A 14,447-nucleotide genomic window follows, 5' to 3' on the forward strand; every position below is an offset into this window, starting at 1 on the left:
GTTTTTGTGTGTGTGTGTGTGTGTGTAAGGCATTTCATTTATGCTCAGGGCAGCTGGGGTTGTTTTCTTCTTTTCTACAACATTCCAGGGTGATCTTCAAATTCCTATTCCCCATTTGAAAATTGAGTATAAGCAAGAGGCTTTTCTGTTTCATCAGTCTATTCTGCACAGTCTACAAGCAGTTTCTGACAGAGGCTTTCTCTCCTTCCAGAACTATGAACGCTTCCAGTATGCATGCTTTAATGATCTAGAAATACCGTGCTATCGCACTCACTGGCCACTTCTGCTGTGGACCAATTGCACTGTACCCGCAGAGACATGCGCTGCGTGTCCTTTTCTCATCTGGCTCTGTTCCCTCAGCCCGACTTGAGAAAAGCAGACTTTTCTCGACACAGCCCTGTCTGTGAACAACCGCGACAGCCAGTAGCTTGTCTCCTCGTCTCTGGCTGTATGCAGCTCTATCAGCAGTTTGGCCCAGCATCTAATACAGCGCAGCCTGAATCTCACCGAAACACAAACCCTATGTGTAGGATAACAGCACAGGTGGAAGCCTTTCGGTTAGTAGCTGGTTTGTAGAATAGTTTGGGATCATTCAGGCTGATAAATGCTGCATGAGGTTAAAGCACTATTGTGCCTCATGCGCGCATAAACTCACGTTTCTCGGCTTTGCTGTGCAGGTTAAGTCACAGCGGATCTGTCTGGAGCACCCATTGAGGCTAAGCAGTGGTGTGTCTTCCACTTCGTTGTTTGATATCAGATGTTTTATTAGGGAATTAAAGTAAAACTTGACCTAAACAAGGCAGGCCTCCCTGCTATTTTTAGCATGTTATGCCATATTCCATGCCCGTATTTCACAGGCCGGTGTGTAGTTAATGATGTGTGTCCTTCCTTACCTTGTTAATTGATGCACGAGCTTTGGGAGGTATGTATCATTATCTAATGTAATCATGCAGAAACGTGAAAACCGGAAAAGGGAGGAAAAGGGGGGAAAAAAAAAAAAAGCCCACATTCCTTGATGTCTTAGCACAGTAGAAGCGTGTGGGGGTTGCCCCAGCAAGTTCAGAGCTGGAATGCCTGACGCTATTGCCGGGCTCCTCAGGCTTTGAACAGCCCGTGGCTCCAAACGCCTCCGTGATCCTGTTTAGAGAAGTCATTTTAAACGTGTCTGCTCCTTCTGCTGCCCCTTGCCCTGGCACCTGGCAAGAGGGCAGAGGAGCCTCTCCCTCCATTTTCTGCTCACTGATCTCCATCTCGCCGTCGTTCGCTTTCAGCTTGGGAGGCAGGTGTTCTGGAGGCCGTAGGCTCCTTTAATCCCTATTAAGAACAGCAGATCACAGTGGCCCCTCTGGCCTTGTTCCCTATGACTATGAAACTAGCTTTAGCTGCACAGAGATTTAATCTTTCTAGTGGAAATGTGGTGTTGGTCAAAGGTCTGTGCTGCATCTTTTAGGACAGTTTCTTAGCTCTGTGAAGTTAATCATGAGGCAGCGGCCGCTCCGAGTCGCGGATTTTGGCAGAAGGCTTCTGCAACAGATTCACCTTCCTGCAGCTCTCCTCTTTTGTGGGGAGAGATCCCACAGAGGAAAGCCCCAAACTCTGCCAGAGGCGGGGAGCGGGCCTCTTGCAGGCTCCTGTTCTCACCACCACCCCTTTGGTGACCGGAGGGAGAGAACGAGTGGCCCTGGGGTGCGTTACGAGCTGCGTGGGGATGATAAGCAGCTCTGCGTCTCTGTTATCTTTAAACCCTAAACCTGTGCAGCCTCTCAGCTGCCTCAGGTCCTCGCTGGGAGCGTAGACAGGGACAAGCCGAGGGGTCTCAGCTACGGACCGCTGTGCCTGTCCCCCCGCCGGGGAGGGCTGGCAGGGAGCCGCCAGTCGCTCCTTCAGCTCTTTCCCCCCCCCCAGGATTTGTGCCTCCATCTTCAGTTAATTTAGATCATACCTAAAGTGCGTCCACAACTACGTTTAAGCAAAAGTGGTTTCCATAGTAACACTGGAGCTTTCCTAAATGCAGTCGATGATGTAAACAACTAAAATGACTGTCACCCCAAATAGTTGTTTATTTCTTCGGTGTAGTTTATTGAGTATTTAAATCTGCTGTAGCACACACAACAGATTTACCACTTCTAAGTATAACTTAGAGGAGCAACACGTTTTTTTCTTATTGCTTCCATTTCAGCTGATCTGTTTCCATGTCAACCGCGCACATTGATAAAGAATTGACATTCTGACTGCATGTGGCGGTACAGGGTACAAGGTGGCAATTAAAATAAATCAATGTTTCTAATGATGCTGATGCTAAAACTGTGCCAAAATCCTGGGATTCCCGTGCACAGTAGCCAGAGACTGCTGCTTCAGTCTGCAGAGAGCTAGGCAGGAATTCTCAAGGGAACAGAGTTTCTTTGCAAGGTTTTCAAGCCTCCTTGCTTACAGATGCAGAAGTACAGGGAAAGCAAACTCACTCTGTCTTTTTTTTTTTGCACTCACACACAGAAAAACGCACCTAGCACTGTGTGTTTGTGTGCACATGTGTGTTTGCTTTGGCTCATCCACTTCTAATCTAGGTGAGGTCTAGAAATGCATAAAGCATGCGTTAGAAAATAGATCTCAATTCTTGGACTAAAAACCTGTTTTGAGTCAAGTTTCTGGTAAAAAAAAAAAAAAAAAGTGGAGCAGGAAGACTTAATTACAACCTCCCCCCCAGTTTCCTTGTAATGAATAAATGTATATTGAAATTGCTGAGGGACAAGAAGCATGGAGGCCCAGAAGGGCAATTTTTAAACTCAGGGGCCTGTTCAACAAAGACCTGCACTTCAAATAGTGTACTAGGGGGATGAAAGTGGACTGCTTTTCTCTGTCTGTGTGAGCAGCATGTAGATTCACAATTGCCACAGTTGAGGTGTCATTGCTGTGTTTGTTTTGCTTTCTCTTAGTGCCTGGAGGGGCTAAGATCAGTGCCCACTGTATTAAACACCCCGTTTGTACGCCATAGGAGAGATGGATGCAATCCACAGGAAGTCCCAGACTAAGCAGACAGCAAACAGGGAGAGAAAGGAGAGAAAATATTGCCCCCGTTTTGCGGGGACAGGGAGGGATTGAAAGGAGTTTTCAAAGCTGGAGATAGGAGGAGTGGCTTCCAGGAGATGCAGGTTCCCTACCTGCAGTCTGGGTGCCTGAAAATGCCTCATCTGCTGTTTGCTCAGGGCCATGCTGGAGTTTTGTGGCAGGGGTGGAAATCCAGCTAGGCGCTCCTGAATTGAAATGTGCTCATTTCCAAGGGAGAGCATACTCTGGGAACACATTTCCGTGGAGGCATTCAGCTGTGTGGAGGCACTCTGTCTGGTTTGCAGTAGGTTTGAATTTGCAATTTCCATTGGTTTTGGGGACTGTACTAACCTCCTGTTGTTATAGGCATCCTAATGACATACCTAGTGATCTTAGTTGGTGTGGGTTCTCTGGGTAGCCAAAGGAAAGAAACAGTGTCCAAGCAACAGTTCAGGTCACCTTCATCAGGTGTCTAGCACTGCCTACTGCTGCACTGTGAATGTATAAATTCACCTGCTACGTCTTTCATGTCATGGGAGCATACCATTTCGGTGTTTTTGTCAGGCCCACAAACTTTGTCTAGTGAGGTTTCTATTTTTAAATTAATTTCTAAGATATTGTTCTAGAGAAAAAAATAAAAAAGCACTGGTAAGGGTAGTGTGATTCCTGGTACCACTGAGGTGTACCAAAATGTGGTCAGTTTTTGCCCTCATGCATGCACAAAAGAGCAAACTCCAAACCCCAAATATAGTCATTTATATAATGGAGAACGGAGATGAATATAGTAAAACCCCCACATGTACTAATGCTAACGATCATTTTATTTCCAGATTGCATCCTTTGGAGGATCTCTGAGAGCTTCAGAAGGACTAAAGAATTATGCCTCGCAGCGGCCCATAAGGTGGTAAGTAGTATTACTGTATTTTGTAAATGTGCAAGAATTGTGGGATATTGATAAACAGAGAAATTGCCAAATCAGTCAAGGCAGCGGCAAATAACTTTTCGCTGTAGAAAAATATCCCTCTTTCAAATACAAGACAGGTACAATGTTGATGTGTTTCAGCACACAAGCCATTGCCGAATGACTTTAATTTGATTGCCCATGAGTGAGACTCTCTTAGGGCGCATTCTGTGATTGTCACCGAGGTGGTATAACATGAAGAATAGATTGCAGCTGAGAGGGGATTTGTAATCTGTTTGTTGGTCTTGAATATTGGCTGTAGCTGACAGTAGAACAGCAGCTGGTTAGATGGGTCCACACAATAATGAGGGCTAAGAAGATCTAGCACTCTCTGTTGAACTGCTCTTGGCCTTCCTTATCATATTACTTCATCTCCTAGCTGCAGGGATTGGCAATCTTTCAAGGAGGTATGCACAATGCTGTTTTTCCCTCCTGCATTAGAGGAAGGAAAGCAACAGAGGCTGTAAGTGCTGCTTCCGTGAGGCCTGGCTGACTGGGGGGGTCCGGTCCGGTGAGGGGTAACACCCAGCACCTGCAGGATTTGCCTTTGGAAGGAGGGAGGACCACGCAGGCATCCCTCCTAGCATCGCAGCCTCCAGTACCTGGCTGTGCCCTAGGTGGGGTCTCTCAATGGAAATCCTTTACCCCAGCCTTGTGGCTTTCAGCTGTCAAGCCGTGTTTCAGTACTGGCAGCCATCATTTTGTGGAGATGTGTCTAGCCATATGGTAGTGCTGCTTCTAGCACTATTTGGTTAGCTAACTTTAATTAACGGGCAATTATAATAACCAGAGAGACAAATACAATAACCTACTGCCATGCTTCATCATAAATGATGGCTGTTGTAGCCACGCCGATATTATTTGACTTAATATGAAGAAGGTGCTTGACATACACCACAGAGAATGAGATGAACGTGATGCGTAAGACAAACTGGGTGTTAACATGTGGCCTCTGATGTTCAAAAGCTCTAGAAACCTGTCCATAATCAGTAGCAGCAGAGCTCTGAAGAATGAAAGGGCAGTCACAACCATTTATATACAAACTAATGCAAACCAGAAGAAATAACCAACCGGATAGCAGCTGAAGAAAGCTGTGACTTAGTCCCAGAAGCTCTGTACTAAAGGCCTGGACCTTAGCAGGAGTAGACAAGATCCATTCCTAAGACACAACTAAGAAATCTTTGTGCAAAACAAAAGAAATATGTAAGTGATAGATGTCTAGTGATGTTTGGCTACAACTGCATGCAGCGTGACTACCGTGAAAATGTTAACCAAAGTCTTTCCACATCGGAAACCAAACCTTGCTCTTACAACCTAGGATTTCTTCTGAGCTTCGCTGAGGTGCAGTTTTGGAGCCAGAAAACTATATAGAATTATAGAAAACTATAATTCTAATAATTGAACTTGCCCTTTTTTCACCAGTGTTATCTGACACCAGAAGGGGGAGGATGAAAGAAACCAATTACTTTACAACTGTTTATGTAAAAAGCATGGTGTGGGAAAAGTATTTTTTTTTTTTAAATAAATCAAGTATATTACGCTGTAGTCTTCTGCCATTCTAAAATATAAGAAAGCAAGAATTTGTCACTGGCAGAATAAAAATACTATCTTGTGGGATTGTAATAGAATTGTAAAACAGATTCCCCTGCCTTTGGGATCAGGTAGTGAAAATGCAGGGTGTTGCTCACAGTTCTGCTTGGTTTCAATCAGAGTCTCTGTTGCCTTTTGTTGTCAATGGGGTGCAACACCCACGGAGTGAAACATTGCTGATAGCGTGGGCTAAGTCAGTGCCTTAAAAGAGCTGTATGCTGCATTAGGCAGCACCTCAGTGATTTGTAGGACTAATGAAAGCGTACACTAACAACAGTGAACTGCGGCCAGTTTAAGGATCAGGACCAAAGGTTGCTTTTCAGGTAAGAAAAAGGGGAGGTTGAAAATATACAGACGAGCAAGAATACAGTGTTGTGAGCACTGATTCTTCTCCTTCTGCTGTTACTTTGCAACTAAGGTTGCAACCTGAAACATAATTAACTAAAATACTGTTTTGAGCTTCCTTAAACTTCAAAGAGGCTCAGTTCTACTGATGAGGGTTGGGTAGGGCACGTGGGAAGAGCTTACTAAAATCTAGTGGGGCTTTCTGCTGGGGTGGACATTACTGAGCAGTCGTTTTGCTACTGTTTGGAAGGACAGGCATGCCCTTCCTTGTCTGTCCGTGCTGGTGAAGATGGGGATGCAGGGACAGATTTCCCTGTCCCTGTACAGGAACCTGGTACCAAAGAGCACGCTGCAATGATTCAGTGTTGGTGGGTTTCTGGCCGAAAGCTGATTTGATTGAAAGAGCATGCAGTGACACATGCAATACTTTCTTCCTATGCTGCCCTGGCTGTGCCAGGTATGGTCCAGTTCTTTTTCTGCTTCGCAGCGGAGGTGCAACGTAGCAAGTAACTGTCTGCTTGCTCCATTCACTCCCCATACCTGTGAGGGGAAGAGCTGCTCTTGCCACGGGAAGAGCAGCTGTGGGTCTCAGCAATGACTGGCAAGTGCATATCACAGCAAAAGAGAGTTTTCAGGGTGTCAAAAACGTCTCACCTTGGCTTTGTGTCTGGATGTTGAAATGCTGAGCCAGCGTCCCAATGCACTTCGTTATTCTGGAAGAAAGCTACTCCGATTACGCCTTAGGTTCCTGCAAGGATCGCTGGGGCCGGAGACTGGCCTATAATTGCAGCTGTCAGCTCACTGTTAAATGGAGAGATGTAAAATACCTCCTTGCACATCATTTATTAACATTTAAAACCCATCAGGGGACATATAAAACGTTTCTCTTTTTGTAACATTTATAAACTACTGAGAAGCACAGACACATTCCCCTATATTAATTACTCTAATTTAGGCAATGTCCGTGGAGGGCCCACCAGCTATGATTCCCCCCACAATCCTTTTATTTCTAGTCATTGCAGTTCCCCTGAGCCCGTTCCAGCTGCAGATTCTCCTGGCGTGAAGCAGAGTAATGCTGGAGAGTGAATGTATTTCCAGACCTCACATACATGAGGGAGTTGCACTAAGATGGCTGGTAAACCTGCCGAGTTAAACCAATGCAGAATGTGATGTGGACAGTCTTATTTCATGCGGTCGCTTCTTTTAGATTTAGATTAGTTGTGAAATCAAGAAAAACCCCATTTAACATCCTCAAATAAAGATGTACGAAGGCATTTGCATCAGCTTAACTTGAATTGTTTCAGTCAGATTTAAATGAAAGCAGTGAAACTTTCTTGTACTGAGACGACCTCAGTAAATACAAATTTGTCTCCTACAGGAGGGGTTTGCAGCTCTTCTGCAACCTTCTCTTTGCATTTTAGTCACCTGTGCCAGGAGCCAGTGGGAATTATAAACTCTGCCGGATCAGCGTAAATCAAGGGAGGGACATTTAGTGGTCTAGGAAGGAACATGAAAGAAGGCAGCTTCACTTGTCTCGCTCCGTGAATGTGATCACAGCATCTCCTTTGATCCTCTTCAGGCCTGCTGCTGTAAATGGATTGGGGCTGTCACAGATCCTCTGTGCCTTGCTGTTGCTGCCAGAGTATCCCACGGGGCTGGGACGTGTGGGGTAGTCCAAGTGATGCGTCTGACTGGTGTAGGGTCACCCTGCCTCATCTTCAGAGGCAAATTCTCTGGAGCATTCACTCCTCTTTGCCAGGCTTTGGGATCGGCACCCATGTGCTAGAGCAAGAAAATGGGCAGTTACCTATTGGTTACCCCTTGGGTCATTTCAGCCAGCTGTTAAAATAGCTGATAAAAAGAAAGAAATGTGGCTGCTTGCAGTTCGTGAAACGCTTGCGGTAGACATGTTTTCCTGCAGTGGTGTGGCATTTGGAGAATAAAATGAATACGTGATACAGAACATCATCCTGAGCTTCCCCTGTGATATAATTTGAAGAGTATTCCCCGGCTGCTTGTGCTGAGCTGTGAGAACTGTTGCTGGAAGCACATAATGTTGTGTGTGCTTAATTTTAAATGACTACACCATGGAGAAGTCTCCGTGTGTTATAGAATTGTCATGGTTTTGAGTGAATGGATCTATGGTTTTCCTCATCAGAGGTGAAGCCAGATAACTGCTGCTTGCCACTTTCCTGGTATACACTCGCTGTGTCACCTGCGAATGTTTTAGTGAGTGTCCTGCATCGGTGATGGGGAAGCACCGAGAAATGTCTGGAGTGGCAGTGGCAGGGCTCTTGTGCAGAGGGTGGCTGATGAGGTTCAGTGCCCGGAGGAGAGTCCTTTGGCAGTGGCATTCTCACTGTTAGCTCTGCCACTGTGCCATATATCGTAGGAGGGCTGAAATTTGTTTTTATCAATTCAGGAACAAGATCCTACATCTGTTCCTAATTACAGGTAGGGGTCTCAGAGGAGGTCTGAGTTACAGTGTATGTGGATATCAAAATGCATAGCTCTCATTACTTGAATAGGTAAATAATTTTATTCATCATCTGTGCAGGGACGTAGGAAGTGTAGCCCAGGAGATGTTAACAATTAACTGCAATCTCGTTTGCATTACCAGCTATCAATATCTTCAGCTCTTCTGCACAGTAGTTTAATATTGACTATGTAAAGCTTTTGAAAAGGAGGTTAACTTTTTTTTTTTCTGTGTGAAACAAGCATTAAAAAATATATTTATATTTTTGTCAGATTGCATTTACAGCATATTTTTTTTCTATAGTGGATATGTTTTTGTGGTTCTTTGCTTTCTTTTGGTGGCCAAATGTCTTCTGTAAAATCTGGGCTACCTCAGCTCTTTCCTGGCTTCCCTTCAGGTTAGGGTGCTAACCACCTTGCAGGACTGTTTCCCATACCTGAAACAGATTTCCCTGGACCCCAACATTTTAGTTTTGGCAGAGTTGCTGTTGTTGCTCATCCATTGAAGGCAGCGATCTCTGTCCCATGCGGTATACAGATTCTACAGTCCATTAGTGCAAGGATTTGTTCTTATTTTTTAAAGGGTTTGCCTTCACTATAGAGTTACTCTATTTGCCTGCAAAAAAAAAAAAAAAAAAAGGGGTCACATGTAAGAAATGCACTGGAAGACTCCATAACCCATTTTGGCATGATATATTGCTATAGATTCAAATAGACATAAGAGAGAAAAATAATGAGAAATGGAACTATTTGCAAGCAAATACACTGTTATTCAAATTTTTAACTTGAGATCGCTTAAGTGAAGCACATTGCTGCCTTTTACTGAAAATATCTGCGTGCTGGGAGAGTACAGGCAAAACCTGAGTTCCTACTACACAGCAGATGCTAAAACAACTCCCCTGTATAGTGGGGCAGCGTGTAGTGTATAGACACTAGAGCACGGCTCTTCTCCCTGTAGTACACCTAACTCAAGGGCAGTTAACTCAAGGGTATGCAGCCGCTGGGAGACTCTTACACGCAGTTTGAAATTCCAGCTGCATCCTAGCCAGTGCAGAACACTGCTGCCAGTTTGGTTCTGCCCTCTGCTAGTTGTGGTAGCAGAAGTGCTCTGAGGGCTGTAGGTACAGGGCCGGGAAAGCCCTCCGAGAACCCCTGCGTGTGCAGCAATGTGAAATACCTGCTGCTGTTCCTTCTGTTGGGAAGTGTGTTGAGGAGAGCAGTGCTTACCTGCAAATGGGAACATCAGGAGATCTGGAGATGCCAAAGTAGTGCATTCAAGTGGAATTCAATACCGAGTAGACTGTTTGACTTACTAGTAAAGTTTGGAAGCAACTACAGCAGTATGAGTGGTAAATAGATGGTGGCATGGATTTATTAAAAGTAAATCGTACAAACTCACTTAATTTCTTTCTCTGATAGGATAAAAAGCTTAGTGGATAAGGTAAATCCAGAATAATGTGTCTCAGTTTCATGAGCATTTTTCTTACAGTTCCATACAACAATCTTATAAAAAAAAATTAGAAGCATGGATAAGATACAGTTTTTATAAAATAGGATGGATTGTAAATCATTTTGAGTGACAGTAAATATACATGCCAAGGTACATCTAAAGTGCTTGTCACATTGGTGCTTATATACGTATTAATAACTCAGTTTTGAGACAGGAGAGAGCTGTCTTTCAGGAATCGTTTTTGGTTCCAATGCTACGTTAATGTGCTCTATTTTCATTAATTGCTTTGATGGCAGGATTAAGACTTCATTGATTGTATGTGTGAATGATATTAGTCATGTTGAGACTGCAAATACCATGCAGAGAGTAGTCATTAAAATATAACCTTTTCTAGACGTGTCCCTGCCATACACCCTAGAGCCTCAACCAGGGAGTATGCGCACATCCAGGCCGCTTTGGAATTTCTCTGTAAAGCAAAACTCCCTCTGTCCTTCTAGCTGGGGTCAAGAGATTGGCTCTCTATCTACAATTACATTTGAAAAAAAAAAAAACTTGAAAAACTTACATTAAAAGAACATTAAGGTTGTAAAGCCAACCACTGAGTAATTAGGAAATAATAGAATTCAAGTGGCCTGTATAATTTTATTTCAGCTTCCTAATGCATATGTATTATGAGGCAGTCTTTAATTCCAGGAATCCATACTATTTTTAGCTCAGGATTCTCCTTTGGTAGCCCTCTGTGCAGGAAGGAATTTCATGCAGACTGAGTTTTTTTTTTTTCATGCAGAGTTTTGCTTCATACAGTTTCATGAAAAATTCCTCAGAACTTCATTCCAGGCCAGTTTGCAGCCCGCTGCTTCTAATGATATTCTTGCAAAATTGAGATATGCATGCAGAAATAGAGAAACACTTCAGCATAGTGTTTCAGAAACATGAAGAGGAAGAAGCATGCAGTTTTGAAGTGTGCAATGATATAAGGAATTTGTGATATCTATCAATTTTAATAAATTGAAATTAAAAAAAAAGAAATTTACAAATTCAAGTTTCAGTGCAGATGTTTTGCAATGCCCATAGTTAAAGTCATAATATGATCTATATGTACGGTGAATCTTTGTGTCTGAAGATTTGTACTGTTGCCTTAGATGCATGACAATTAGGCCTTTTCTCGATAATACCATTAGATGCACAATAATTAGGTGTTTTCATCTCATTAATATTCATTTTCATACATTTAAATGCCTCTCTTATAGCATTTGTTAATTAACATACATTACAATGGTATATTCCTCTTCCCCATTCACCCATTCTGACTAATTTAATGAGCTGACATATCAGATGACTTCTCCTACAGGATTCTGCTGTTGTATCTTTGGTGGGAACAAAGAAGTGGTTATCGTGTTGTTTGCGGGTGGTGTTAGCACAGCTATTTTTTTCTCAGAAGGAATCTGGGGCATGGAGACTGTCCTTTGTGACACTGTTGTAAAATGGATGGCTCCTTGCTGTATATTCACTTTTATTCATATTATTAATGCCTGCATCCCAGAAGCAAAGTTTGGGCCCTAATTTGTTTTCTGAATCGACAGTGAATCCTGTTTGTACCCCTAAAAGCTTTTGTTTCTCCCACCACAGAGAGTAAATGCGGCCTGCAAATCTGCAGTGAAGGACAGGCCAACATTTAAAAATATCTTTCCTCACTCTTGTAAGTAGGGCTAATTTGAAAGGTAAACTAAAACATTCAAGGGAGTTGAAGGAAATCCCTGTCTCCTGAAAATGTCTGCAAGGAGGTGAAGTAGTAAGTGAAATGCCGCTGTATAATTACACCTACTGGGGATATTCATTATGATTCTTGGGTTACTCCAGAGTCTGGCTATTAGCATTAAGTTAGACAGCTTGACTGTGTATCGTGCAAATATTTTAACAGACTGAACAGCACCTCCCACAATAACGTCTGTGCTTTCAGTTCCTGTGTTTTGCCAAAGTATAAATAATAATAACAGCAAGCATGCAGCAAATAAATGTATTTCCTTCTGTAGATTTAGCAGATAGAGTTTTTGTGATGATATGCTACAGTTTTTTGAGTGTCATTTCATCAGAAATTAAGGGGAAAAACTCCTGCAAAATTCTTCACACTGATAAATCGAACAGCAATCTCAGCAGTTAACAGATTATTCAAATTCAAATGGAGAAAACACACCTGGAGGGGAATTTTCAGAAAGGCTCAGTGTCAACTTAACTCTGTTCCCACTGAAGTCAATGGGAGTTAAGCCCGTACAGAGCGATTTTCAAAATCTTAACCCTCGGATCTGCATACCCATCTAAGTTCGATGAGGTTTCTTCTTTAGGAGATTCCGGGTTATTAGGGAAGAGATTTTCAGTAGCACCTGGGGGATTTAGAAGCACAGCTCAATTAGTCTTTCACTGCAATTTGTGCTTCTAAATACCTGAGACAGGTTTGAAAATCTCACGCTAAAACCCCTTCTCAGCTGCTGGTTAAAGCCTCAGTGCACATGTCTACTCCGATAAAAACAGGATCCCAGTCTGAGGCACAGGCAGGATTTTGTGTGTGGTTAGACAGCGCACCAGGAGAATAGGCTGTCACATTATCGTTAACTATAAATGAAGGGCACTGTCAGCTGAGAAACGTTTGAACAACATTGCAAACGCTGCTGCGGTGGGTTCTGCTAACGCTGACGAGTCCCATCCTGTGGCCTCTGCTGGGCTGAGGGGCATGCAGCTCCCTCAAGGTGCCAGGAGGGTAAGTTAGTATTCATTTGGGTCACGGTGGAAGGATCTAGTGCCCCGCTTTTTGGACTGGCGTGTCATTTAGGAGTGATGGGTGCGATTACATGTCAGTGAATATGATTTACATGGGCTTAAATAGCTCCTTTTCACGTGTTTTTTATACAGCGACCACCCTACAAAACCCCACTAGTACGGGGAAGACGATCAGATTTAGGTGTCTTGACAGCCCTCACTTTTTCTGCTGGCAAGAAAAGATAGATCCCTGCTTTCCTGAATTTCGTGGAGGAGAAAAGACAATTCCTTTTAAGTGTATGGAAGAGAAGGGGGGAGAGAGATCGGTCAGTGCGTTAAAAACTGGGAGAGTTTCAGCTGTGGTTCTTAGGAGGAAGGGTTCAGAGCTCAGCGTTGCTTCCTTGAAGGCAGCTTGGCTGGCAGTGCCCAGGTAACCCCCTCGCTGCCTGGGCTGTGACACGCCAGTGGTTCAGAGTTTGGTGTGTGTATTTGCTCCTAGGGTACAGTGTATGCTGCACACAGAAGTGGGCGTATGCCCCGTTTTAACATCAGATTATCCTTCGGATGGTTCCAAGCACTCCCACTGATGGAAACTAGTAGAATGGCTCCTGAACAACGTTACTGCCAGAGCGATGCTTTGTATTGTACCTGTATGCCTCAGGACCTCTCGTGAGGAATGTCTTGCTTTACGTTTTTAACTCCACTGCAGTATAATTGAACAGAAATGTGGGGTTGAGGTGCAGGGGAATGGGAGTAAGAAATTGACAAATGTTTTCCTTCAAAAAGGATGGCTAAAAGTGGATACTTAACTTGGATTATTTTACTGTGCAGTACGCCACACAAAATGAAGAGGAAGCTTGTAATTATTACAGGGTTTCGCCAGTCGTGGTAAAATTAAGCCTAACAGAGAGCCAGTCTTGGTCTTTGCTTGGCTAAGCAGATGGGTGAAGGAGAGTAAGTCTGTTCCTGTACCATCCCTTCTTCTCAGCAAGCCTTTTACTCATGTCACAGGGAGGAGAAGCAGGAACATTACAGCAGTGTACCTAGAGAAATGCCAGATGCTCTTCTCCTGTGAGCAAAGGGGGATAAAGCAGCAGGAAATGAAAGGAGCCTCACCCTGATGAATGCAGGGAGGCAGCGAGCTCCGTAAAGCAGGGTGAGACAGCTCCCCGCTCTGTGGAAGGAAGGAATCTGGGGAGTGAAGAAGCTGGAATCCACACAACTCATGCCAGCCCGTTCAAGGGACTACTGCAGCGTTACTCAATGCAGAGTGAAGAATTAGGGTGTGACTCAGGACCTTCTTTGTACACTACTGAAACTAATCCGAGCCCACTGGGGCCAAACCATTTAAAGGGAGAACATTTGGACTCACACTGGAACTAGCCATTAACGAATGGCTCCAGAAGGCTCAGGTTATACTAAGAAATGAGCATAACTGCATTACCACAGTATCTCTTTATGACAATAGCTTTGTTTATATAGATAACCCATCGGAGCTCTGGGTCCTGGCTAACAAAGGAAACCATAAGCAATAACATCATGGGGTTAGGCCTTGAGGGAGAAGAAGGACCCTTGCTGCTCCTGAGGCTCTGAGGATCTACTGAGGCTCTGTCCCTTCGGAGTACACTCAAGTAGGGAAGCTCCGGGCATTAGGAGAGTGGAAGAGATTTCAAAACAGTGTGGGGCCAAAGAAAGGTTGCATTACAGGGGCACTAATAGCTTGGGAACCTGCAGCCTGTCGTGGGGTAGGTTGGGAGGCAACTGAATTGGAGGTAAGAGAAGTAAAGGGATGAGCTGATGGAGTAGTCTCATAAAAAATGTTACACA

The 14,447-nt window shown here is 43.9% G+C and overlaps 1 protein-coding gene across 8 annotated transcripts in view; it reads left to right on the top strand.

Annotated features, from left to right (window-relative positions):
• The window catches only part of LOC308194590 (uncharacterized protein), a 39,331-nt gene that overhangs the window by 6,546 nt on the left and 18,338 nt on the right, over positions 1–14,447 (top strand). For 5 of the 8 annotated variants that reach the window (XR_013950686.1, XM_080590708.1, XM_080590707.1 and 2 more), the window contains exon 3: positions 3,876–3,949. Coding sequence is in view for 4 of the 8 variants with exons in the window: in XM_080590708.1 (XP_080446834.1) it covers positions 3,876–3,949 (74 nt within the window). In the remaining 4 variants the exon portion in view is untranslated. The other 3 variants (XR_013950685.1, XR_013950687.1, XR_013950688.1) reach the window with 3 other exon arrangements.

The sequence above is a fragment of the Anser brachyrhynchus genome (assembly GCF_964034855.1).
Source record: "Anser brachyrhynchus genome assembly, chromosome: 4".
Lineage (NCBI taxonomy): Eukaryota > Metazoa > Chordata > Aves > Anseriformes > Anatidae > Anser > Anser brachyrhynchus.